The sequence below is a fragment of the Schistocerca piceifrons genome, chromosome X, assembly GCF_021461385.2.
Source record: "Schistocerca piceifrons isolate TAMUIC-IGC-003096 chromosome X, iqSchPice1.1, whole genome shotgun sequence".
Classification (NCBI taxonomy): domain Eukaryota; kingdom Metazoa; phylum Arthropoda; class Insecta; order Orthoptera; family Acrididae; genus Schistocerca; species Schistocerca piceifrons.
This window is the reverse complement of record NC_060149.1, coordinates 272,845,280-272,873,216: the sequence shown is the minus strand read 5'-3', so window position 1 is coordinate 272,873,216 and position 27,937 is coordinate 272,845,280. Positions and strand designations below refer to the sequence as shown.

The following is a 27,937-nucleotide window of genomic DNA, read 5'->3' as shown; positions in this document are numbered from 1 at the left end:
TGTCCCAGTCAGAGCTCAAGCAGTTATAAGGGTGAAGATTTTACCCAGCCCATATTAACATCCACTAATAGGTGTCCAGACAGGATTGGTCAGATAGTGTATGTGGTACTTTTGTGCACGTGTTTTGTAAAGCACTTTATATTTTCCCGAGTTGTGATTGTTTTTATGAGTTTTCGCTAATCTTTGGATACTACGCCGCTTACGACAGTTTATTCGTCACTCATCACTCATTATTCATCACTCACCATTCAGTTTCACAACATGTGAAAAATGAATTTTAATCTTTGTATCCTACTTACTCAGCTAGTATTTCGATATCATACCGAACTAACTGTAGGTGATTTCTATACATTTCCAACCACAGGTTCACCACAGAGCGCCGCCTCTCCTCACGACAGAGGAACTGTGTATGTTTCAGCCCAAATCCTGCAGATGTATCGTGTTGAAATACTTCAATAATATTACAATTCAGTGACCCAACGGTACATTTCATCTCCGTATTTCTCAACATGTAGAAAATTGTCCACTAAAATACTTAAAAATGAATGCTGGGACTTGTCTCTGACCCGTGGATGCATGGATCAAGTGTGTTCGGCACAGGTCGGCAGTGGGCCACCTTGAACGATACTCTGTCTTACATTGAGGTCAGACAATGCCCACATACGTATTTGCAATCACATTTTTGCACTTATTTTAGGGTCTCGCTAAAGGCGACTAATTTAATAGGACTTTGCAGTTTGGGAATGATAGTTTACAAGCACTACATATTTCCAATAGCGATTGCTACATCACCCATGCAGCAGATATCGGTATCATAACCTTCTCGCAGCACACACTGGTGCGTGCATTCCATCTAGATTCTAGACAAACTCCTACCAGATGGTGCCTGAAATGTGAAGGCTGTCTTCGTAGCATAGTGTCGATCCTCGTCATCCCTCATCCTTTCAAGATAACATTTGTTGACATTTGGTGAGTCAGTATCCTCTAGGACTTAGTACCAATAAAATGGAAACTCGCATCAAAACTGCGTGGCAAATAAAATCTCAGAAAAACATCATAAACTTGCACTCTTTGATTTAAGATTGTAGCATATTCCAAGAAAATACGTTACAAGAAGAGTAAGGGGACATATTACTTCGTCTCACAGACATGTTCCTGAATGGCCACAGACAGAAAGCCAGAGAAAATAGCGATCACACAGAGGTTTGATGTCAGTCTTTCTTCTTCCACATCATTCAAGAATGGAACAGGCACTCCATCTTCAGGCCACAAGTGGCCCATCAGGACCATCCGACCGCCGAGTCATCCTCAGTTGAGCATGCGGATAGGAGGGGCATGTTGTCAGCACACTGCTCTCCCGGTCGTTATGGTGGTTTTCTGTGACCGGAGCCGCTACTATTCGGTCGAGTAGGTCCTCAATTGGCGTCATGAAGCTGAGTGCACCCTGAAAAATGGCAACAGCGCATGGCGGCCTGGATGGTCACCCATCCAAGTGCCGGCCACACCCGTCAGTGCTTAACTTCGGTGATCTCACGGGGACCGGTGTAGCCACAGCGGCAAGGCCTTTGCCCAAGAATGGAATAGGAAATATGGGAAATTTAGTGGTACTCGAAGTACAGAGCGTAGATGTGTCAGTAGACGTAGGGAGTGAAGTGATACATTTCTGTCAACCGCTAGACGAGGTGGAATGTAATATTTATACACTATCTGTTCAAAAGTATCGAGACATCTGCTAGTGGACATTAACTTGGGTGTGTACGACCTTCGCCTTTATGAAGGCTTGAACGCTGCTGGGGACACTTTCAGTGAGGTGTCTGAATGTCTGTGGGGGAATGGCAGCCCATTCTTCCTCGAGAGCAGAAACCAGAGAAGGCAGTGATGCAGGATGGTGAAGTCTGGAGAGAAGTCGATGTTATAACTCATACCACAATGCTCCATTGGGCTCAGGCCAAGACTCTGGGCAGACCAGTTCATTTCACTACTGTTATTGTTCACAAACTATTGCCTCACAGATGTTTCTTAATGACAGAGTGCATCGTCGTGCTGATACGATCACATTCTCCGAATTGTTCCTCTACTGTACGCAGTGCACAAAATGCTGTAAAATGTGTTCGTATCACGCCACATTTAGCGTTTTCTTAAGTGCAATAAGGAGAGCACACCCAAACCACGAAAAAAACGCTCATACCATAATACGACCTTCTCCGTATTTCACTGTTGGCACTGAATGTGATGGCAGGTAACGTTCTCCAGGCATTCGTCAAACTCAGACCCTTTCATTGGACTGCTAGAGGGCATAGTGTGATTCATTATTCCGAATCACCCGTTTCCAGTCATCCACTGTCGCTCTTTACATCACCTCAAGCATCGCTTAGCACTGACTACAGAAATGTGTGGCTTATAAGGAGCTGCTCGACCTTTACACCCAATTCTGTTTTAATTCCCTATGCATAGTTATTGTGATACTGCTGGTAGCACTTTTTAACTCACGAGTGTTTCCTTTCGCTGATTCCATGCGTGTTTTACTATTATCCTCAGCAATGCTCCACGCACCTCGTCCGGCAGCGCATGAAGCTGCCTGGACTCGGTTTAGCTGCGGTTTTTCCTTCGCGGTTCCACTTCATATCAGCGACAGTTGATGCCGACGGCTTTAGAAGGGTTGAAATGCCCCTCATGGAGTTGTTGCTCATGTGATATCGGATGACAATTTCATGATCGAAGTCATCTGTCTCCCTTGACCGACCTATTCCGCTATTACTGCTTGTCTACTGACAACGCCATATTCCCAACTCCTTTTATATTGACGACTCTGGCTCTCGTGATTTCTAGTGGCCAATTCAGCACTACATAGAGGTGTATGGATACTTTTGATCAGATAGTGCATTTTTTGGTTTATTGCTTCACCATGCTGCAACATTTTTTACAAAGTAATTTAAACCATTTCTATCAACTTTTACGAATGAAGGTTTGATCATAGAGTATCCCCAGTCCAATTGAATTTCCAGTGAAACGGAATTATTTTGCAGTTTCCGTCGCTTCAAATGATAAAAAACCGATTCAATCATTTCCCAGTTAGGTGGACTGATAATGTAAGGAATGAGGAGGTTCTACTCAGAATCCGAGAGGAAAGGACTAGGTGGTTCAAAAGTGACAAATGGTTCGAAGCACTATGGCACTTAACATCTGAGGATATCAGTCCTCTAGACTTAGAACTACACTACTGGCCATTAAAATTGCTACACCAAGAAGAAATGCAGATGATAAACGGGTATTCATTGGACAAATATATTATACTAGAACAGACATGTGATTACATTTTCACGCAATTTGGGTGCATAGATCCTGAGAAATCAGTCCCCACAACAACCACCTCTGGCCGTAATAACGGCCTTTATACGCCTGGGCATTGAGTCAAACAGAGCTTTGATGGAGTGTACAGGTACAGCTGTCCATGCAGCTTCAACACGATACCACAGTTCATCAAGAGTAGTGATTGGCGCATTGTGACGAACCAGTTGCTCGGCCACCATTGACCAGAAGTTTTCAGTTGGTGAGAGATCTGGAGAATGTGCTGGCCAGGGCAGCAGTTGAACATTTTCTGTATCCAGAAAGGCCCGTACAGGACCTGCAACATGCGGTCGTGCATTATCCTGCTGAAATGTAGGGTTTCGCAGGGATCGAATAAAGGGTAGAGCCACGGGTCGTAACACATATGAAATGTAGCGTCAACTGTTCAAAGTGCCGTCAATGCGAACAAGAAGTGACCGAGACGTGTAATCAATGGCACCCCATACCATCACGCCGGGTCATACGCCAGTATGGCGATGACGAATACACGCTTCCAATGTGCGTTCACCGCGATGTCGCCAAACACGGATGCGACCATCCTGATGCTGTAAACAGAACCTGGATTCATCTGAAATATGACGTTTTGCCATTCGTGCACCCAGGTTCGTCGTTGATACACCATCGCAAACGCTCCTGTCTGTGATGCAGCGTCAAGGGTAACCGCAGCCATGGTCTCCGAGCTGATAGTCCATGCTGCTGCAAACGTCGTCGAACTGTTCGTGCAGATGGTTGTCTTGCAAACGTCCCCATCTGTTGACTCAGGAATCGAGACGTGGCTGCACGATCCGTTACAGCCATGCGGATTACATGCCTGTCATCTCGACTGCTAGTGATACGAGGCCGTTGGGATCCAGCACGGCGTTCCGTATTACCCTCCTGAACCCACTGATTCCATATTCTGCTAACAGTCATTGGATCTCGACCAACGCAAGGAGCAATGTCGCGATACGATAAACCGCAATCGCGATAGGTTACAGTCCGACCTTTATCAAAGTCGGAAACGTGATGGTACGCATTTCTCCTCCTTACACGAGGCATCACAACAACGTTTCACCAGGCATTATGGTCAATTGCTGTTTGTGTATGAGAAATCGGTTGGAAACCTTCCTCATGTCAGCACGTTGTAGGTGTCACCACCGGCGACAACCTTGTGTGAATGCTCTGTAAAGCTAATCATTTGCATATCAAAGTATCTTCTTCCTGTCGGTTAAATTTCGCGTCTGTAGCACGTCATCTTCGTGGTGTAGCAATTTTAATGGCCAGTAGTGTACTTAAACCTCACTAACTAAGGACATCATACGCATCCATGTCCGAGGCAGGATTCGAACCCGCGACCGTAGCAGCAGCGCTGTTATGAATTGAAGCGCCTAGAACCTCTTGGCCACAGCGGCCGGCGGAATATATGGAAAACACTGATAAGGAGAAGGGACAGGATGGTACTAGTGGGAGCTGCAGAGGCCAAAATCTGTAGGGGAAGACAGAGATTGCAATACATCCAGCAAATAATTGAGGACGTTGGTTGCTAGTGTTACTCTGAGATGAAGAGGTTAGCACAGAAGAGGAATTCGTGGTGGGCCGCATCATACCAGTCAGAATACTGATAACCAAAAAAAATATGCCTGATCCAGAAAAACCTTATGTGCACACCACACATACTATGCGACTCTTGGAGTTGTTGCTAGAGTGTAACGCAGACGTGATTTTAGAACGAGGAGGACTCTAAATTCTTCAGCCAATACGGCAGGCTAATAAACTGCACCCGAGACCGTCGCAGCATCGGCAGAGACTCCGGCTTAAGCCTTCCAGTCACCTCTCAACCAGAGAACCGCAGGTCGTTCTGGGAAATATGTTACAAATTGCGAGCTGTGCTTTGCTTCCGCACCATGAACGAACCTTCACAACTTCAGCCAGCCGCCGAGAGAAAGCGAGATTGACTTTTGAACCAAAGTGACAGGCATCATTAATGATATTGGAAATATCTACTGTCTGTAAACTATCGTTCCCAAAGTGCAAAGTTCTGTTATATTCTTCGACTTTAGCAATACCCCAAAATAAGCGCAAAAACATGATAGAAAATACGTATGTGGGCAATGTCTGACTGTTAGTTGTTTTCTAAGGCCATCCTCGGGTTGTATGGGTGAACGGCAAAAGTGATGACTGCTGGCCTCACAAGAGGGGTGCAAGCAGAGCTCTCAGTCTGCAGCATCATCCCCACCAGAACTGATCGGGTTCCTTAGCTTTGGTTTCTAAGGAAAAACTTGTCAGACGCGCATCCAGAAAATGAGTACCATCTGCGCATTTCTCCCACGCGTCTGACTGCACGATGGCCGCACATGTGCTGTTACATCCTTCGACTCGAGAAAAAAGTTGCCTAGTCATTTTGCTTCATTACGTTAACTTCTGAAGTCATTATTGTCGGTAATCGTGATTAGAACAATCGATCGGCCAGCCAGCTCTGAAATTAGAGTTGTTATCAAGTTTTTGAACGCGAGAAATGTTCTACCTTTTTTAATTTATCATCAGATGACGAAACTTCGGAGAGAACACGGCGCGAGAAGGTGTAGTGCGTTAGGGTGTTTAACGAAAAACGTGAAAATGTCCAAGGCGAGAAGCTCTCTGGACACTTGTCATTGATCATTGAGGAATTGGTACACTGCATCGTCGAACAAGTTCGTTTCAATAGGCGAGTTACGATTTCTGAATTCTCAATGCATTTTAGAAACATTTCACGATATTTATTACAGGATTCATGACTGAACATTCGCACTGCAAAAAATTGTAAGTTATTTGAACATTGTATTCAATGGGAGAAACTCTCGTCTCACATCTTTAGCCAACCATACATATAAAAAAACGTGTATACAAGTCGGTAGAGACTTGTGTAAACAGATATAAAACCTAATTTTCAAAATAATACAAACAATTTGCGAAACATGGTCGCAGACCCTACGAAAAATTTTTTGTCTACAGTGATAAACTTTTCTGTCTTCTTAATTTTTCCTAGTACGACGTCCAGTTCCCTTTATGCTTGTCGCTAAGTGGGGCTTTGTTTGCTGAGCTGTTTTGCTGAGATGTCTATGGACGCTGGAAAGATCAGTAGATAATTTACAAATGCTAGGCAGTTGATCATAAGATCCGTATACTTGTAGACTAGTCTTACCCCACCCAGGAAATGTTCATTTATTTTTGCCGTTCTCGGATATCCTTTTCTAAAACATAGTTAAAGAGCAGAGCTAATAGTCCATTTCCTTGTCACACTCCTGTCGTGACTTCTACATCAGCCGTTTCCCTTCTGAACTTCACCCAGGAGATGGTTTTGGCCAGAGTTTACTGAAAAATAGCTTTTGTCTTGTTATCTAAGACAAAATCTTCAAGGATTTGAAATAGGATAGTTCGATCAGTTGATTCCCATGCGTTCATGAAAACAAAGATCAGCAGGAGTTCCCTGTTCCCGAGTTTCAAATATGAAAGGGTGGACTTCAGGTACATATTTTACTGTTACTGTTATTAATCTCTTAGGCACCCGTGTCACGTTAAAATGGGGGGGGGGGGGGGGAGGAGTTGATGGCAAGTTGGTTATATTTGGGGAAGAAGGGAAGAGGCTAACCGCTCGTGGCTGAACTTCTTCTTGAGTGTAAGAAGCTGTGTGTGTATTTTGTCGTTGTGCGAAAGCAGGATGTGTCTCAACATATGTCTTGCCATGATATTACAGGGTGTTACAAAAAGGTACTGCCAAACTTTCAGGAAACATTCCTCACACACAAAGAAAGAAAATATGTTATGTGGATATGTGTCCGGAAACGCTTACTTTCCATGTTAGAGCTCATTTTATTACTTCTTTTCAAATCACATTAATCATGGAATGGAAACACACAGCAACAAGTCGGCGGAAGTGGCCATGCGGTTATAGGCGCTACAGTCTGGAGCCGCGTGACCGCTACGGCCGCAGGTTCGAATCCTGCCTCGGGCATGGATGTGTGTGATGTCCTTAGGTTAGTTAGGTGTAAGTAGTTCTAAGTTCTAGGGGACTGATGACCACAGCAGTTAAGTCCCATAGTGCTCAGAGCCATTTTGAGTCAGCGACAGAACGTACAAGCGTGACTTCAAACACTTTGTTACAGGAAATGTTAAAAATGTCCTCCGTTAGCGAGGATACACGCATCCACCCTCCGTCGCATGGAATCCCTGATGCGCTGATGCAGCCCTGGAGAATGGCGTATTGTATCACAGCCGTCCACAATACGAGCACGAAGAGTCTCTACATTTGGTACCGGGGTTGCGTAGACAAGAGCTTTCAAACGCCCCCATAAATGAAAGTCAAGAGGGTTGAGGTCAGGAGAGCGTGGAGGCCATGGAATTGGTCCGCCTCTACCAATCCATCGGTCACCGAATCTGTTGCTGAGAAGCGTGCGAACACTTCGACTGAAATGTGCAGGAGCTCCATTGTGCATGAACCACATGGTGTGTCGTACTTGTAAAGGCACATGTTCTAGCAGCACAAGTAGAGTATCCCGTATGAAATCATGATAACGTGCTCCATTGAGCGTAGGTGGAAGAACATGGGGCCCAATCAAGACATCACCAACAATGCCTGCCCAAACATTCACAGAAAATCTGTATTGATGACGTGATTGCACAATTGCGTGCGGATTCTCGTCAGCCCACACATGTTGATTGTGAAAATTTACAATTTGATCACGTTGGAATGAAGCCTCATCTGTAAATAGAACATTTGGACTGAAATGAGGATTGACACATTGACGGATGAACCATTCGCAGAAGTGTACCCGTGGAGGCCAATCAGCTGCTGATAGTGCCTGTACACGCTGTATATGGTACGGAAACAACTGATTCTCCCGTAGCACTCTCCATACAGTGACGTAGTCAACGTTACCTTGTACAGCAGCAACTTCTTTGACGCTGACATTAGGGTTATCGTCCACTGCACGAAGACTTGCCTCGTCCATTGCAGGTGTCCTCGTCGTTCTAGGTCTTCCCCAGTCGCGAATCATAGGCTGGAATGTTCCGTGCTCCCTAAGACGCCGATCAATTTCTTCGAACGTCTTCCTGTCGGGACACCTTCGTTCTGGAAATCTGTCTCGATACAAGCGTACCGCACCGCGGCTATTGCCCCGTGCTAGTCCATACATCAAATGGGCATCTGCCAACTCCGCATTTGTAAACATTGCACTGACTGCAAAACCACGTTCGTGATGAACACTAACCTGTTGATGCTACGTACTGATGTGCTTGATGCTAGTACTGTAGAGTAATGAGTCGCATGTCAACACAAGTACCGAAGTCAACATTACCTTCCTTCAATTGGGCCAACTGGCGGTGAATCGAGGAAGTACAGTACATACTGACGAAACTAAAATGAGCTCTAACATGGAAATTAAGCGTTTCCGGACACATGTCCACATAACATCTTTTCTTTATTTGTGTGTGAGGAATGTTTCCCGAAAGTTTGGCCGTACCTTTTTGTAACACCCTGTATATTGATTTATGTAAATGATTATCAAAAGGAATGGTCTGCTGAGATGAGGGACATCATGAGAAGTATAAGTAGTGGGCAGGAAAAAGGCCACCTTTATTGCAACTTTTGATTCACTGCTTTTGGAGACAGTTTACCCCGTTGTAAAGTTCGGTCACACTTTTCAAATCCCATGCATTCCTATGGACTGACTACTGTCATATGTAAAGGTCAAGTAATATGTCGTAGATGTGGCGAAGCAGTCCACGAAGCAGGAATAACGTATTTGCTACCCTCAGTGTAATGTGAAATGCTCGGGAGACAATTCTGTTTGGAGTCCTGTGTTCCTCAAAGAAATGAAGGGTTCACGAAATCAGGGTGTCTTTTATTGAAACTATAAAGGCGTAAAGCAGCCTCTTTTTTTAGCTTCATTAGGGAAGAAAGAAGTAACACAAATTAATGTTTCCAATCAGTCTCATACTCATACAAGCAACTCCATTATAAATGCCTGCGCTTGAGGAGTTTACCTGTAGACAAAACCCAGTGTTGCTTCATCAGCGAAGGATATAGAAAATATTAACATCCTACCTGAAAAGTCACCAAAGACAGCAGTCAGTAGCACACAGTGACCAATATCAACATGACCATTAAAAGTCAAATGGAGCGAGGAAAACCAAAAAACCAGAAAAATGAGTTCAAAGCTACCACACCGCTTGACGCTCATTTTGTCAGAATATTCCCACTTATGTACTTGGACGTCTGTCCGAAAGAACCCACCCACTACAAATTCTCCAAGCAAAGGCGTTGGAAAAGGGGGGACTCATAGACAGACCTAACCAATAACATGACTCCTATTCTATAGTGGAATAAAAATGGGTTCACGGTGCATGTGGAAGAAATGAGACTGTTAGTGCAAAAAAATTTGTTCAGTGTCTGCAGGAAACCCGTTTCAAATGTAGGGGGTCTCCCTTGTCCCGAGGTTATACAGCCTCCACAGAAAGGACAATCTTAGTGGGGAAACGGTTAAAGTTTGTGTGGCAATATTTGTCAGACGAGTCCCAGTTTCAGAATTGACGTCTACCTGAGAGAAGCAAAAAGTCCCATAACCGTCCTTCCCATTACAAACGCTCCAGGCGCAGGTAAAAGAAAAGGAGAGTTTTTGACAAACCTCACCAACGACACGTTCACCACTCCCCAAACATACCAGCTTGCTACCAACTGCTGCTATAGTGCACATGCCAGTAGATTGACCATATACTACCTATACTTGCCCCTAATAAAGTTTTAGACAACGAGGCTCTCTACAACCTTATAGCACAACTCCTCCAACCATTTACTCTTTGTGGAGACGTTAATGCAAACAATGTACTATGGGACTTCATCACCACATGCGCCTAAGGTAGAGCTTCTTACAAAAAGAAGAGTCATCTCTTTTGAACATGGGTCTTGTCACACACTTCAGCCACTGTTTCAGGGTCGTTCTCAACCATCGAATTATCGGTATGCACTCCAGTATTCCATGACAGAGCTCAGTGAGAGGTGGTCGACTATTTGTGCTTTTCAACCACTTTCCAATCTGTAAAATCCTTGTAGACAGAGCAGTGACCGAAAGGAAACCTCCATGGTAGTTGGTATTCAGTTTACGACTGGCCTATAATTAATAATGGACATTGACACTGGCAAGATATCGGTCTCAGAGATCCCCAGATTTTCAAGAATGTTTTAATTTCAATAATATCAATGTGACGCAAAGTCATGCAGAAGGCACTCCACAATTATTATAATAACCGGTAGTTCTCTGTCCAGGCTTGCTGTGATGCAATGGTAAAGACAAACCCTAGACGAGGAATAACTTTATTCCTCATGTGACTCGTTTCGGAATTTATCCATGATCAGATATCCAGGAGAGATTACTGCACCTACATACAGCATTTCAAATTGTATGTAAAACAAACAATCACAGACTAGTCTGCGTAGCTTCTGGTTGCATTGACTTAGAAGCTTCAGTTTTTTACATCTCAAGGAGACCATAGACCTCAGTATGTGACATAAATTTCAACTCAAAACGTTATATCTACGTGTAGTAATCGCCCCCGGATACCTGATGATGGATAAATTCCGAAACGAGTCATATGAGCAATGAGGTCATTCCCTGCCTTTTACCACTGCGATCCGGTCAGCCTGAATGCAGAACTACTGGGTGTTTTAATTTCAAGTTTGACGCCGGATAACAAATGACAAAAGAATTTTTTTCACGTGATATAATTATATATTTATTGTTTTCGGATTTTTTTCTTTGGTTGTACTGTAAAACCTTGCTTCTTCTCTAATTTCTTGATTCCAGGACAATGGGAACTACCTATAGGTTTTGATGAGTGAGTTTGCGGGAATCCAAGTATGTGACCTAAATCGCCGTAGCTTTTGGTTGCATTGACTTAGGAGCTTAAACTTTTAACAACACCAGGAGACAATTGACCTCGGTATGAGATACACATTTCAACTTGATTCGTCTACCCGTTGCTGAGAATAAGGGTTTTTAACAGTCGGGCAGACAGACGGAGAGCAAAGCGATTCTATAATAGTTTTGCTTTTACCGACTGAAGCACGGAACCCTAAAAACAACAGAAAATGCTTTTCCTGTTGCTACATGAGGCTAATTTAGCTGGCTCGGCGGCCGTTCATGTGGACCACATGTTTAAACTCAAGGCTTTCAACGATTCTAACTGTAAACCCCACGCCTAACGAAAGTTCTCAGTGCGTATGAGATATGCAGGAACACTCCAGTGGCTTGGATACCATGATCAAACAGTTGTTTCCTACAGCAAGTGGGCTAAGCTGCTTATGTTATTTCACACGAAGTTAATACGTGATCTCGCCGATATAAATTACGTTTTTTGCTTCCTGCCTAACAAGTGTCAATTTCTCTTCAAGAAAGTGAACTTCCGGGCAAAGACAAATGTGAATGCAAACGACAGCTGTGTAAAGGGAACAAACAAAATACACTATTGGCCATTAAAATTGCTACACTACGAAGATGAGGTGCTACAGACGCGAAATTTAACCGACAACAAGAAGATGCTGTGATATGCAAATGATTAGCTTTTCAGAGCGTTCACACAAGGTTGTCGCCGGTGGTGACACCTACAACGTGCTGTCATGAGGAAGGTTTTCAACCGATTTCTCATACACAAACAGCAGTTGACCGGCAATGCCTGGTGAAACGTTGTTGTGATGCCTCGTGTAAGGAGGAGAAATGCGTACCATCACGTTTCCGACTTTGATAAAGGTCGGATTGTAGCCTATCGCGAGTGCGGTTTATTGTATCGCGACATAGCTGCTCGTGTTGGTCGAGATCCAATGACTGTTAGCAGAATATGGAATCGGTGGGTTCAGGAGGGTAATACGGAACTCCGTGCTGGATCCCAACGGCCTCGTGTCAATAGCAGTCGAGATGACAGGCATCTTTTCCGCATGGCTGTAACGGATCGTACAACCACGTCTCGATCAGATGGGGACGTTTGCAAGACAACAACCATCTGCACGAACAGTTCGACGACGTTTGCAGCAGCATTGACTATGAGCTCGGAGACCATGGCTGCGGATACCCTTGACAATGCATCACAGACAGGAGCGTTTGCGATGGTGTACTCAACGACGAAACTGGGTGCACGAATGGCAAAACGTCATTTTTTCGGATGAATCCAGGTTCTGTTTACATCATCAGGATGGCCGCATCCGTGTTTGGCGACATCGCGGTGAACGCACATTGGAAGCGTGTATTCGTCACGTGTTCGCATGCTGACAAAACGACATTGTCAGTTAAGATTGCAGTGGGCATGAGGTCATTAAGATTGGACCGTGTCTCAATGGAGCCGTGCAGATGATTCACGTTTCGTGTCACAGCAGGTCGATGGTAGTGTCCTTCAATTTGGTGAAATTACCCACCCTTGTACACTATTGGCCATTAAAATTGCTATACCAAGAAGAAATGCAGATGATAAACGGGTATTCATTGGACAAATATACTATACTAGAACTGACATGTGATTACATTTTCACGTAATTTGGGTGCACAGATCCTGAGAAATCAGTACCCACAACAACTACCTCTGGCCGTAATAACGGCCTTCATACGCCTGGGCATTGAGTCAAACAGAGCTTGGATGGCGTGTACAGGTACAGCTGCCCATGCAGGTTCAACACGATACCACAGTTCATCAAGAGTAGTGACTGGCGTATTGTGACGAGCCAGTTGCTCGGCGGCCACCATTGATCAGACGTTTTCAATTGGTGAGAGATCTGGAGAATGTGCTGGCCACGGCAGCAGTCGAACATTTTCTGTATCCAGAAAGGTCCATACAGGACTTGCAACATGCGGTCGATCATTATCTTGCTGAAATGTAGGGTTTCGCAGGGATGGAATAAAGGGTAGAGCCACGGGTCGTAACACATCTGAAATGTAACGTCCACTGTTCAAGGTGACGTCAATGTAAACAAGAGGTGACCGAGACGTGTAACCAATGGCATCCCATACCATCACGCCGAGTGATGCACCAGTATGGCGATGACGAAAACACGCTTCCAATGTGCGTTCATCGCGATGTCGCCAAACACGGATGCGACCATCCTGATGCTGTAAACAGAACCTGGATTCATCTGAAAAAATGACGTTTTGCCATTCGTGCACCCAGGTTCGTCGTTGAGTACACCATCGCAAACGCTCCTGTCTGTGATGCAGTGTCGAGGGTAACCGCAGCCATGGTCTCCGAGCTGATAGTCCAAGCTGTTGCAAACGTCGTCGAACTGTTCGTGCAGATGGTTGTTGTCTTGCAAACGTCCCCATCTGTTGACTCAGGGATCGAGACGTGGCTGCACTATCCGTTACAGCCATGCGGATAAGATGCGTGTTATCTCGACTGCCAGTGATACGAGGCCGTTGGGATCCAGCTCGGCGTTCCGTATTACCCTCCTGAACCAACCGATTCCATATTCTGCTAACAGTCATTGGATCTCGACCAACGCAAGGAGCAATGTCGCGATACGATAAACCGCAATCGCGATAGGCTACAATCCGACCTTTATCAAAGTCGGAAACGTGATGGTACGCATTTCTCCTCCTTACACGAGGCATCACAACAACGTTTCACCAGGCAACGCCGGTCAACTGCTGTTTGTGTGTGAGAAATCGGTTGGAAACTTCCCTCATGTCAGCACGTTGTAGGCGTCGCCACCGGCGCCAACCTTGTGTGAATGCTCTGAAAAGCTAAGCATTTGTATATCACAGCATCTTCTTCCTGTCAGTTAAATTTCGCGTCTGTAGCACGTCATCTTCGTGGTGCAGCAATTTTAATGTCCAGTAGTGTACTTAAAACTAACTAACCTAAGGACATCACACACATCCATGCCCGAGGATTCGAACCTGCGACGGTAGTTTCAGCGCGGTTCCGGACGGAAGTGTCTGGAACCGCTCGGCCACTATGGCCGACGGTAAGGTAAGGAATGAGGAGGTTCTTCGTAGAAATGGCGAGGAAAGGAATACATGGTAAACACTGAGAAGAAGAAGGGACAGGTTGTTAGGACGTCTGTCAAGACATCAGGGAATAACTTCCATGGTACTAGCGGAAGCTACAGAGGGTAAAAAATGTAGAGGAAGGTAGAGATTGGAATACATTAAGCAATTAATTGAGTACGTTGGTTGCAAATGCTACACTGAGATGAAAAGATTGGCACAGAAGAGAAATTCATGGCGGGCCGCATCAAACCAGTCAGAAGACTGACGTAAACAGTAAATTAATAACTGAAATAAATTAAATAAAAAATAAAAAAGAAGTCGCGCTACGACCTAACAATGCTGCCAGGCACTGACGTACCTACGTCTCTTCAGAGGTCCCATCGACATGGACCATGGCGTAGTAACCACTTCTTCGCGCTCACTCTGCGGACTTGTAACGTAAGTGCTCCCTGCCGCCGTTGGATAAGCAGCTGCAGCAGCAAGTCTTATACTCCTAGCTCACTCATTTGTTACATAGTTTAATTCTTAATTTCTTTGCGTGTTTTTGGTACTTGCATTGTTTAATTCATAAATTTTGGGCGTATTATAGTATTTGAGAGTTGTAGCATCGCGTTTTAGTACCTGAATAGTGTAAAATCGCGTAGTCTCCTTCCGCCACCGAGCAGTGTGTCAGCAGTGCGCAAGTAGCAGCATTACTGCATTTACTAGGCAATCTTGTATTTTAATAACCGTTTAAATTTTGTGTCCATTTGTTTGCGCTCTCTGTAGATTAGTTCAGACGTTCTTTGCACAACAGTTTTTAGCATGGATAGGGACTGCAACTGCTGTGTTCGGATGCAGGCTGAGTTGGCATCCCTTCGCTCTCAGCTTCAGGCTGTGTTGGCTTCGATCACACAGCTTGAGGCTGTTGCCAATGGGCATCACTGTGGGGGTCCGGATGGGGGTTTGTCGAGGACGGCCAGCTCGTCCCACGCATCCCCCGATCGGACTACGACTGTGGTTGCCCGGGATACTGCCCGCATTGAGGCTGATCCCTCACCTGTGGTAGAGTGGGAGGTCGTCTCGAGGTGTGGCAGGGGGCGAAAGACATTCCGGAGGGCTGAACGGAAGGCCTCTCCAGTTTGTCTGACGAACCGGATTCAGGCTCTGTCTCGGGCTGGTACTGATCTTCGGCCTGACATGGCTGCTTGTCCTGTTCCAGAGGTTGCCCCTCAGTCTGCAAGATCCAGGCGGTCGCAGAGGGTGGGCTTACTGGTAGTTGGGAACTCCAACGTCAGGCGCGTAATGGGGCCCCTTAGGAATATGGCAGCAAGAGAGGGGAAGAAAACCAATGTGCACTCCGTGTGCAGACCGGGGGGAGTCATTCCAGATGTGGAAAGGGTCCTTCCAGATGCCATGAAGGGTACAGGGTGCACCCATCTGCAGGTGGTCGCTCATGTCGGCACCAATGATGTGTGTCGCTATGGATCGGAGGAAATCCTCTCTGGCTTACGGCGGCTATCTGATTTGGTGATGACTGCCAGTCTCGCTAGCGGGATGAAAGCAGAGCTCACCATCTGCAGCATCGTCGACAAGACTCACTGCGGACCTTTGGTACAGAGCCGAGTGGAGGGACTGAATCAGAGGCTGAGACGGTTCTGCGACCGTGTGGGCTGCAGATTCCTCGACTTGTGCCATAGGGTGGTGGGGTTTCGGGTTCCGCTGGATAGGTCAGGACTCCACTACACGCAACAAGCGGCTACACGGGTAGCAGGGGTTGTGTGGCGTGGGCTGGGCGGTTTTTTAGGTTAGATGGCCTTGGACAAGTACAGAAAGGGCAACAGCCTCAACGGGTGCGGGGCAAAGTCAGGACATGCGGGGACCAAGCAGCAATCGGTATTGTAATTGTAAACTGTCGAAGCTGCGTTGGTAAAGTACCGGAATTTCAAGCGCTGATAGAAAGCACCGAAGCTGAAATCGTTATAGGCACAGAAAGCTGGCTGAAGCCAGAGATAAATTCTGCCGAAATTTTTACAAAGGTACAGACGGTGTTTAGAAAGGATAGATTGCATGCAACCGGTGGTGGAGTGTTCGTCGCTGTTAGTAGTAGTTTATCCTGTAGTGAAGTAGAAGTGGATAGTTCCTGTGACTTATTATGGGTGGAGGTTACACTCAACAACCGAGCTAGGTTAATAATTGGCTCCTTTTACCGACCTCCCGACTCACCAGCATTAGTGGCAGAACAACTGAGAGAAAATTTGGAATACATTTCACATAAATTTTCTCAGCATGTTATAGTCTTAGGTGGAGATTTCAATTTACCAGATATAAACTGGGACACTCAGATTTTAGGACGGGTGGTAGGGACAGAGCATCGAGTGACATTATACTGAGTGCACTATCCGAAAATTACCTCGAGCAACTAAACAGAGAACCGACTCGTGGAGATAACATCTTGGACCTACTGATAGCAAACAGACCCGAACTTTTCGACTCTGTATGTGCAGAACAGGGAATCAGTGATCATAAGGCCGTTGCAGCATCCCTGAATATGGAAGTTAATAGGAATATAAAAAAAGGGAGGAAGGTTTATCTGTTTAGCAAGAGTAATAGAAGGCAGATTTCAGACTACCTAACAGATCAAAACGAAAATTTCTGTTCCGACACTGACAATGTTGAGTGTTTATGGAAAAAGTTCAAGGCAATCGTAAAATGCGTTTTAGACAGGTACGTGCCGAGTAAAACTGTGAGGGACGGGAAAAACCCACCGTGGTACAACAACAAAGTTAGGAAACTACTGCGAAAGCAAAGAGAGCTTCACTCCAAGTTTAAACGCAGCCAAAACCTCTCAAACAGAAGCTAAACGATGTCAAAGTTAGCGTAAGGAGGGCTATGCCTGAAGCGTTCAGTGAATTCGAAAGTAAAATTCTATGTACCGACTTGACAGAAAATCCTAGGAAGTTCTGGTCTTACGTTAAATCAGTAAGTCGCTCGAAACAGCAGATCCAGACACTCCGGGATGATGATGGCATTGAAACAGAGGATGACACGTGTAAAGCTGAAATACTAAACACCTTTTTCCAAAGCTGTTTCACAGAGGAAGACCGCACTGCAGTTCCTTCTCTAAATCCTCGCACAAACTAAAAATGGCTGACATCGAAATAAGTGTCCAAGGAATAGAAAAGCAACTGGAATCACTCAACAGAGGAAAGTCCACTGGACCTGACGGGATACCAATTCGATTCTACACAGAGTACGCGAAAGAACTTGCCCCCCTTCTAACAGCCGTGTACCGCAAGTCTCTAGAGGACCGGAAGGTTCCAAATGATTGGAAAAGAGCACAGGTAGTCCCAGTCTAGCCGGCCGAAGTGGCCGTGCAGTTAAAGGCGCTGCAGTCTGGAACCGCAAGACCGCTACGGTCGCAGGTTTGAATCCTGCCTCGGGCATGGATGTTTGTAATGTCCTTAGGTTAGTTAGGTTTAACTAGTTCTGAGTTCTAGGGGACTAATGACCTCAGAAGTTGAGTCCCATAGTGCTCAGAGCCATTTGAACCATTTGAAGCCCAGTCTTCAAGAAGGGTCGTCGAGCAGATGCGCAAAACTATAGACCTATATCTCTGACGTCGATCTGTTGTAGAATTTTAGAACATGTGTTTTGCTCGAGTATCATGTCGTTTTTGGAAACCTCAGAATCTACTATGTAAGAATCAACATGGATTCCGGAAACAGCGATCGTGTGACACCCAACTCGCTTTATTTGTTCATGAGACCCAGAAAATATTAGATACAGGCTCCCAGATAGATGCTATTTTTCTTGACTTCCGGAAGGCGTTCGATACAGTTCCGCACTGTCGCCTGATAAACAAAGTAAGAGCCTACGGAATATCAGACCAGCTGTGCGGCTGGATTGAGGAGTTTTTAGCAAACAGAACACAGCATGTTGTTATCAATGGAGAGACGTCTACAGACGTTAAAGTAACCTCTGGCGTTCCACAGGGGAGTGTTATGGGACCATTGCTTTTCACAATATATATAAATGACCTAGTAGATAGTGTCGGAAGTTCCATGCGGCTTTTCGCGGATGATGCTGTAGTATACAGAGAAGTTGCAGCATTAGAAAATTGTATCGAAATGCAGGAAGATCTGCAGCGGATAGGCACTTGGTGCAGGGAGTGGCAACTGACCCTTAACATAGACAAATGTAATGTATTGTGAATACATAGAAAGAAGGATCCTTTATTGTATGATTATATGATAGCGGAACAAACACTGGTAGCAGTTACTTCTGTAAAATATGTGGGAGAATGCGTGCGGAACGATTTGAAGTGGAATGATCATATAAAATTAATTGTTGGTAAGGCGGGTACCAGGTTGAGATTCATTGGGAGAGTCCTTAGAAAATGTAGTCCATCAACAAAGGAGGTGGCTTACAAAACACTCGTTCGACCTATACTTGAGTATTGCTCATCAGTGTGGGATCCGTACCAGATCGGGTTGACAGAGGAGATATAGAAGATCCAAAAAAGAGCGGCGCGTTTCGTCACAGGGTTATTTGGTAACCGTGATAGCGTTACGGAGATGTTTAACAAACTCAAGTGGCAGACTCTGCAAGAGAGGCGCTCTGCAGCGCGGTGTAGCTTGCTCGCCAGGTTTCGAGAGGGTGCGTTTCTGGATGAGGTATCGAATATATTGCTTCCCCCTACTTATACCTCCCGAGGAGATCCCGAATGTAAAATTAGAGAGATTAGAGCGCGCACGGAGGCTTTCAGACAGTCGTTCTTCCCGCGAACCATACGCGACTGGAACAGGAAAGGGAGGTAATGACAGTGGCACGTAAAGTGTCCTCCGCCACACACCGTTGGGTGGCTTGCGGAGTATAAATGTAGGTGTAGATGTAGATGTAGGCTTACTGATCATAATCCTTAAACCCTCGGAGAGGGAGAACTGTCCCGTGCCCGTTACCACGCACCGAAACACACACATTCACACTGTGAAAGCCCACCTTTAGCCAGTCAACACTGCTTTTGAGGCCTGACTGACTTTTGTTTCATAAATGAACGTACTATTGGTGCTGCTCCCTTCTTCCGCCAAATACATATTTCTGCCTGGTGCTGCCTCTTGGCTGGATTTCTTCTTTCTGTTATTTATTTCACAGTGTCATCATAAGCTCCATGAAAAACACACTGACACTGAGTTCAGCACAGACATTTCGCCAAAAGCGTTCATCTATATCTACATCTACATGATTACTCTGCAATTCACATTTAAGTGCTTGGCAGAGGGTTCATCGAACCACAATCATACTATCTCTCTACCATTCCACTCCCGAACAGCGCGCGGGAAGAACGAACACCTAAACCTTTCCGTTCGAGCTCTGATTTCTCTTATTTTATTTTGATGATCATTCCTACCTATGTAGGTTGGGCTCAACAAAATATTTTCGCATTCGGAAGAGAAAGTTGGTGACTGAAATTTCGTAAATAGATGTCGCCGCGACGAAAAACGTGTTTGCTTTAATGACTTCCATCCCAACTCGTGTATCATATCTGCCACACTCTCTCCCCTATTACGCGATAATACAAAACGAGCTGCCCTTTTTTGCACCCTTTCGATGTCCTCGGTCAAACCCACCTGGTAAGGATCCCACACCGCGCAGCAATATTCTAACAGAGGACGAACGTGTGTAGTGTAAGCTGTCTCTTTAGTGGACTTGTTGCATCTTCTAAGTGCCTGCCAATGAAACGCAACCTTTGGCTCTCCTTCCCCACAATATTATCTATGTGGTCTTTCCAACTGAAGTTGTTCGTAATTTTTACACCCAGGTACTTAGTTGAATTGACAGCCTTGAGAATTGTACTATTTATCGAGTAACCGAATTCCAACAGATTTCTTTTGGAACTCATATGGATCACCTCACACTTATCGTTATTTAGCGTCAACTGCCACCTGCCACACCATACAGCAATCTTTTCTAAATCGCTTTGCAACTGATACTGGTCTTCGGATGACCTTACTAGACGGTAAATTACGGCATCATCTGCGAACAACCTAAGAGAACTGCTCAGATTGTCACCTAGGTCATTTATATAGATCAGGAACAGCAGAGGTCCCAGGACGCTTCCCTGCGGAACACCTGATATCACTTCAGTTTTACTCGATGATTTGCCGTCTATTACTACGAACTGCGACCTTCCTGACAGGAAATCACGAATCCAGTCGCACAAAACTGAGACGATACCCCATAGGCCCGCAGCTTGATTAGAAGACGCTTGTGAGGAACGGTGTCAAAAGCTTTCCGGAAATCTAGAAATACGGAATCAACTTGAGATCCCCCGTCGATAGCGGCCATTACTTCGTGCGAATAAAGAGCTAGCTGCGTTGCACAAGAACGATGTTTTCTGAAACCATGCTGATTACGTATCAATAGATCTTTCCCTTCGAGGTGATTCATTATGTTTGAATACAGTATATGCTCCAAAACCCTACTGCAAACCGATGTCAATGATATAGGTCTGTACTTCGATGGATTACTCCTACTACCCTTCTTAAACACTGGTGCGACCTGCGCAATTTTCCAATCTGTAGGTACAGCTCTATCGGTGAGCGAGCGGTTGTATATGACTGCTAAGTAGGGAGCTATTGTATCAGTGTAATCTGAAAGGAACCTAATCGGCATACAATCTGGACCTGAAGACTTGCCCATATCAAGTGATTTGAGTTGCTTCGTAACCCCTAAGGTATCTACTTCTAAGAAACTCATGCTAGCAGCTGTTCGTGTTTCAAATTCTGGAATATTCCATTCGCCTTCCCTGGTGAAGAAATTTCGGAAAACTGCGTTCAACAACTCCGCCTTAGCGGCACAATCGTCGCTAACAGTACCATCGGCACTGCGCAGCGAAGGTATTGACTGCGTCTTGCCGCTTGTGTACTTTACATACGACCAGAATTTCTTCGGATTTTCTACCAAATTTCGAGACAATGTTTCGTTGTGGAACCAATTAAAGGCATCTCGCATTGAAGTCCGTGCCAAATTTCGCGCGTCTGTAAATTTTAGCCAATCTTCGGGATTTCGCGTTCTTCTGAACTTCGCATGCTTTTTCCGTTGCCTCTGCAACAGCGTTCGGACCTGTTTTGTGTACCATGGGGGATCAGTTCTATCTCTTACCAATTTATGAGGTATGAATCTCTCAATTGCTGTTGCTACTATATCTTTGAATTTGAGCCACATCTCGTCTACATTTGCATAGTCAGTTCGGAAGGAATGGAGATTCTTTGTCAGGAAAGCTTCTAGTGACACTTTATCCGCTTTTTTAAATAAAATTATTTTGCGTTTGTTTCTGATGGATTTGGAAGGAACGGTATTGAGCCTAGCTACAACGACCTTGCGATCACTAATCCCTGTATCAGTCATGATGCTCTCTATTAGCTCAGTATACTCAGAAAAATGGAAAGTTAAAACATTTAACTAAAACTAGAACGTCCAATCATTTATTCATCTACATTACAACGTTTACAAATCTGTATTGTTATACATGATAGTATTATTCTAAGCATCTTTTTCATAATATCAATATAATCTAATCTAAGGTGTCAAAGATCACAAAAGTAATCAGATTTTAGTCACTGAAGTTATAAATATTAAAGAGACAACCAACTACATTGCCAGTAAACCAAATGTTTTCCGACACTTCTTACTCGTTATGGTGTGTCAATAGAAGTTATCCTGGTACGCTTTCAATCATTGGAAGCACTTTTTAAGTCATCAAACAATTTCGCACGTCCTCTTCATTTCTAAGTCTGATCCATATTATCCGTATTTATTTTAGTATTACCTTTCATTGAAATGGGTCTCTTTTCGTTGCATGTATTTTACTTTCATCCTGATCTGAAAGCTTTAATTAACTGAAAATGCCTTTGTTTGGTGAGGTATCCGCTATGACTGGAAAAATATCTACTGGAAAACAAAAATTTCAAGAAAAATGGTAAGATCGGTTTCTGCTTTCTCTAGAATTGTTCTTCATTTTATTTAACTGATACTAGATGGATGTTAACTTAATGATCTGTTTGCACCGAGAATCTCTGTCTAGAGGAAATAAATGTGTCCAGAAACGTGAATAGCTTCAGCTGCTTCTTTGTTCAGTTCACTTGTTCCCTGGGCCCCTGCCACGTTAAACATGTTCACATCATTGTAAAGTAATAATATGAATGAACTTATCATTTCAAACGTGATTATATGAATGTAATGTAAAGTAACATAGAGACACACAGCCACAATCCAAACAGTGTTAACATGCAACAGTGACACACCATGAATGTTGCACAATATATACAAAATTAACAAGTACACTAATCAGATAAACTAGTTTTATTATACAAACAGATATTTATAGGATTAATAATTAGGTTATTTGTAGTTTTTTTTGTACAGCCACGAAAGATTTGTACATCACTTAGATTAGATCGTAGCAGGATATGGTTTCAAAGCCAAGCAAAATTTTTTTACTTACTAACCTAGTAGTAGTAGCCGTTGTAGTATAGTAAACTAACAAACATTAACACACAGCACACTAACAAATAACACCAATATATGTTAGATTAGATCAGCGTGGACTGAACAAATCAAGTTTTCCCGAGATCGAATTTTCCCGAGGAGAGATGTTCATGTGTATAATACTAATACGGGTAGCACGGCACAGGAAGGCTGTACTTAAAAGTTCTCCATCAGTTTCTCCTCCCTGGGTGGTGTTGGTGAAGGGGTATCTATATTTACTCTTTCTTGTCTTCTTTTTGATCTCTTCTTAAAAACATGCCGTAAATTTATAATTTTGTACTTCCAAATTCATGTATTTTTATTTAAAAATAAGTAACTAAATAAAAGATGATATCAGAGAGCTGACAAAAGGACTTCACGCAGGCCCACTTCCACGTGGTGCAATGAAAATTGTCTGCCTAAACGCAAAACCCTCCCTGCTTTTACTCGCCATCGGTCTACAATAGCCACCGTCAGTCAGAGGTAAACTGCATCCATCTTAATTAGCGCTCCTTTCTGGTCTTCCGGAGCAGACATATTCAGCCATGAGCCCCCTATAACTGCTGAGTGGATTCATAGTTTTGGCGTTCGTTTCATAATGCCACCTTCAGCAAGATATTTCTGAACTGTACCAGTCGGCTCATAGTAAGCACAACATCCGTAGGGAATCTGTTTTGTCCTGCCATTTCTACGAGCTTTCTCGCGTTTATACCGCTTTTGCAACACCGGTCGGCCTCCGCTGTTAACCCCGCGAAGCATTTTGCGTTAAATGGAACTTTTCCCACAGCTCATAGACTACCAAGGAACGAACAACGAATAAGCTGTATAATCGAATTTCATTTTCATTTACTCGTATCTCGTAGTTGCGTCTGCAGGGAACCGGAAATATGATTTGTGCTATAGATTTCGAATGTCTTAATTCATCATCACATTAAAAAAGCAGTCTAACACAGATGATTCGTTATCCTAAGTTGAGGTCTTGCAAAGGCGTAATACCGTAAAACGTATTCTTGGTGGATTTCAGGTTTATGGACAGTCCCTCAAAGGTTGTTCAGAGATATTTGGTGAGTGGTTTGATGTGAATAATCCGTGGTCTCTAGGGGCGCGGTATCTATTCGCTTTCTTAAAAACTTACCCCAGCAGCAATAGTATTCCTAAAATTTTCAGAGGATTTCTACGTTGTAGCCAGTACACATCAATTGGTGTTTACAGATTAGTTCTCGTAGGGATTTGACAAAAATAGCCGTTTTCTTTTTTTCGTGTTTCCGCCGCCGACCATCAAATCATGCAAACAATAGATGAATACCAAAACATGAAAAGTTTCAAATCTAGTAAGCAAGCCCAAGAACAAGAAAGGATAGATTATAACCGATATGCAACATATCGTTTGTACTTTAACTGATTCCTTCCGGGCGCTGTGTACTTCGGCTGTTGATGCACTACCTGAAGAAAAGCTACCATAACTGGACACAAGTACTAATTAAACAGCAGAAGCAATGAACACAGAGGCAGAAAGCGCATTGTGTAACATTAAAAACAAGAAGGCTCCTCTAAGGATAAAAAACAAAAAAAAATCTGAAAATGGGAGGAAAATATGTTACTAAATATTTGGAAAAATGCCAAATTGGAGCTGAAAAGCGAGAGATTATTATCGTCTTACAAGCCTTCTGGCACATCGTCACAGGCTTCTGACTAAAGTAATAAACAACCGATCTCTGAAATACCGGGTGATCAAAAAGTCAGTATAAATTTGAAAACTTAATAAACCACGGAATAATGTAGATAGAGACGTAAGAATTGACACACATGCTAGGAAAGACATGGGGTTTTATTATAACAAAAAAAAAAAGAAAACCAATCCATATTGCTAGACGCGTGAAATATCTCTTGCGCGCGTCGTTTGGTGATGATCGTGTGCTCAGCCGCCACTTTTGTCATGTTTGGCCTCCCAGGTCCCCAGACCTCTTTCCGTGAGATTATTGGCTTTGGGGTTACCTGAAGTCGCAAGTGTATCGTGATCGACCGACATCTCTTGGTGGTGCTGAAAGACAACATCCGACACCAATGCCTTACCATAACTCCGGACATGCTTTACAGTGCTGTTCACAACAATATTCCTCGACTACAGCTATTGTTGAGGAATCATGGTGGACATATTGAGCATTTCCTGTAAAGAACGTCATCTTTGCTTTGTCTTACTTTGTTATTCTAATTATTACTATTCTGATCAGATGGAGCGCCATCTGTCGGACATTTTTTGAACGCTTGTATTTTTTTTTCTAATAAAACCCCCATGTCATTCCAAGCATGTGTCAATTTGTACCTCTCTATCTACATTATTCCGTGATTTATTCAGTTTTCAAATTTATACTGACTTTTTGATCACCTGGTACTAGACTTGTAACAACCGGTCGAACAAACAGGCTATCGTAAAAGTTTCTCAACCATATCCAGACCATTCACTTCTCGCTGTAAAGATAACAGAATACATTAACGTACATCCAGTATGAACTGACTATCGTAAAGCGTTTGATTCAGTGGTAATGTGGGTGTCACGAAAGCCCTTAGGAATGCCAGTGTCAATCAGTGTCAGGGCAGCTCCGAGCTAGATACTCTCTAGCGTGCATTCCACTGACCCAAATTACCGTTGTCCGCGACTTCAGTGGTGTCAAGCGAAAGCTCGTTGGAGGGCAGGGTGGAGGTCTATTGTGTTTTCGGATGAAAGCTGGTTCTGTCTCGGTGCCAGTGGTGGCCGCGTGTTGGTTAGGAGGCCAGCTGCAGACCTGCAACCAACCTGTCTGCGTGCTAGACACAGTGGAACTACGGTCTGGAGTGGAAATTCGTACATCAGGAGTGCACTCGTGATTATCCCATGCAATTTGACTGCAAATTTGTGTCACTCTCGTGATTCAATCTGTTGTGCTGCCATTCATGAACAGCATTCCAGTGGATGCTTTCCAACAAGATAGCACTCGCCCACATACCGCTGTTGTAGCTCAACATGCTCTGCAGAGTGTTGACATGTTGCATTGACTAGCTCCTTCACCAGATCGGTCTCCAATCGAATGCATATGGAACATCATCGGACAACAGTTCCAGCGTCATCCACCAACAGCATTAACTGCCCCTGTATTGACCGACCAAGTCCAACAGGTGTGGAATCCCATGTGACAGACTGACATCTGGAACCCGCACAACACAATTCGGCACGTTTGCATGCCTCTATTCAACGTCTGGCAGTTACACAGGTTATTTACATATCAGCATTTCCAATTTGCACTGGCTTACCTCTCGCTTAGAATAACCTGTGATCTTGCAATTTTAATCACTTAAATATGTTACCTAGTCAAACGTATTCCAGAAATCTCGTTATTCTATATTAATTATTTTTTGATGTTCCGATTTTTTTCCATCGATGTTTATGTCCTATTTTAAAGTTAAGAGTACTTGTGTTCTGCATCTTTAATGCAAAATGTATGTAATTTAAACTAAGTCTTATATTTTTAGTACTTCAGTAGTACATACAATAAAAGATATTAGCCTAATCATATCCTTTTGATGTCTCATTGGCTGGAATTCTATTAAACTGGTTCCTTGTGGCATTGAAATATAAACAAAATTATCAGTTAAAAATCAGCATAGGTTTAACTTATGTCTGATAAATGAATGTTCTATAGTAGGACTTCATTCATTTAATGAATGAGTGGTTTACCTGATTAAGTATGACCTTTATTTAATAAAAATCCAAAGCTTATTGACAAGTGCAATACAGCTGCTCTATTGCTGCAGGAGCACCTTGCAAAAGGCCAAGTCCAAGTTCAACCACACTGGAAGATGTACTGGACTCGTTACTGGGCTTACCTCCAGCTTCTCGGTCACCCAGTCCAGGACCTGTTCATGCAACTGACTTCGCAGGTAGGACCATGTAAGTTTCCATCTTTGTCAGATAATAATGCACATTTTCATCCAGGGAGCACCTGAAAATAGGTTCAGTAACACACATTATATTGTGTGTCTGATTATGTATCTTTATAGAAAGCTCACCAGTAAGATGATTGGTGATCACAAATAAAACTGAAATTAACTACTGGGTCCTGGCTGTGGTAAATTCTGATACTATGCACCAGACAAGATGTCTAAACTGCATTTCCTAGACCTAGCTACTAAACTTCAGATGTTAGGAAACACTGTGCTTTATAAATTAAAGGATGGGAGAATATTAACTATAGTTTGAGTCTTCTTTACTCTGTGGCACCGCAGTACAACACTTTTCAGTAACTTGATTTAAATATATTACATGACTTCATAAAAACAAGGCAGAAAAAATTAAAGACCTTTCTATACTACATAGCTGAATTTTAATCTACTTTCTTCAACATGAAATCTCTGGTTTCAATATCAACAATGCAGGAAAAAACAGATTGCTACTTACTGTGAAGAAGACATCCTAAGTCGCAGACAGGCACAATTAAAAGACACTTACATAAATCTTTTGGACACAGTCATCATCAGTAAAAAAGAGACACACATCATTCATACACAATAGTAAGCACAATTCATGGTCGCATGACTGCCAACTCCAGCATCTCAGGCCACAATGCATCTATCATGTGGGATGCAAGCAGTAATCTGGACAGGTCGAGGAGGGGGAAGGGCTGTTAGTGTATGGGTGGGGAGAGAGATGAACACTGTCTGGTGGAGTGTGCAGAGACTAGGATGCCAACAAGCCCAGCGTCAGGAGGTTGTGGGGCAGGGTGGTGGAAAAAGGATCTAAAAGGAGAGGTGCAGAGAAAGACGGGTGGGTGCATTAGTATAGGACAGCATATAAACTGGGTGGAAGATGAGAATGTTAAAATAAGTTGTGGCGGGGATAAGTAGAGGAGCGGAGAATATGTTGTTAGGATGACTACCATCTGTGCAGTTCAGAAAAGCTGGTGGTGGAGGGAAGGATCCAGGATGGCTCTGGTAGTGAAGCAGCCATTGAAATCAAATGAGTTATGTTCAGTTGCATGCTGTGCCACAGCTACTCTTGTTCTTGGCCACACATTGGTGGTGGCTGTTCATATTGGTGGACAACTGGGTGGTAGTCATATCAA

At 43.9% G+C, this 27,937-nt stretch overlaps 1 protein-coding gene across 1 annotated transcript in view; it reads left to right on the top strand.

Moving 5' to 3' along the window:
* The window catches only part of LOC124722306, a 725,235-nt gene that overhangs the window by 673,997 nt on the left and 23,301 nt on the right, over window positions 1-27,937 (top strand). Inside the window, exon 6 of the mRNA XM_047247488.1 lies at window positions 26,631-26,756. Within this exon, the coding sequence (XP_047103444.1) occupies window positions 26,631-26,756 (126 nt within the window). The remainder of the gene's footprint in view (window positions 1-26,630; window positions 26,757-27,937) is intronic.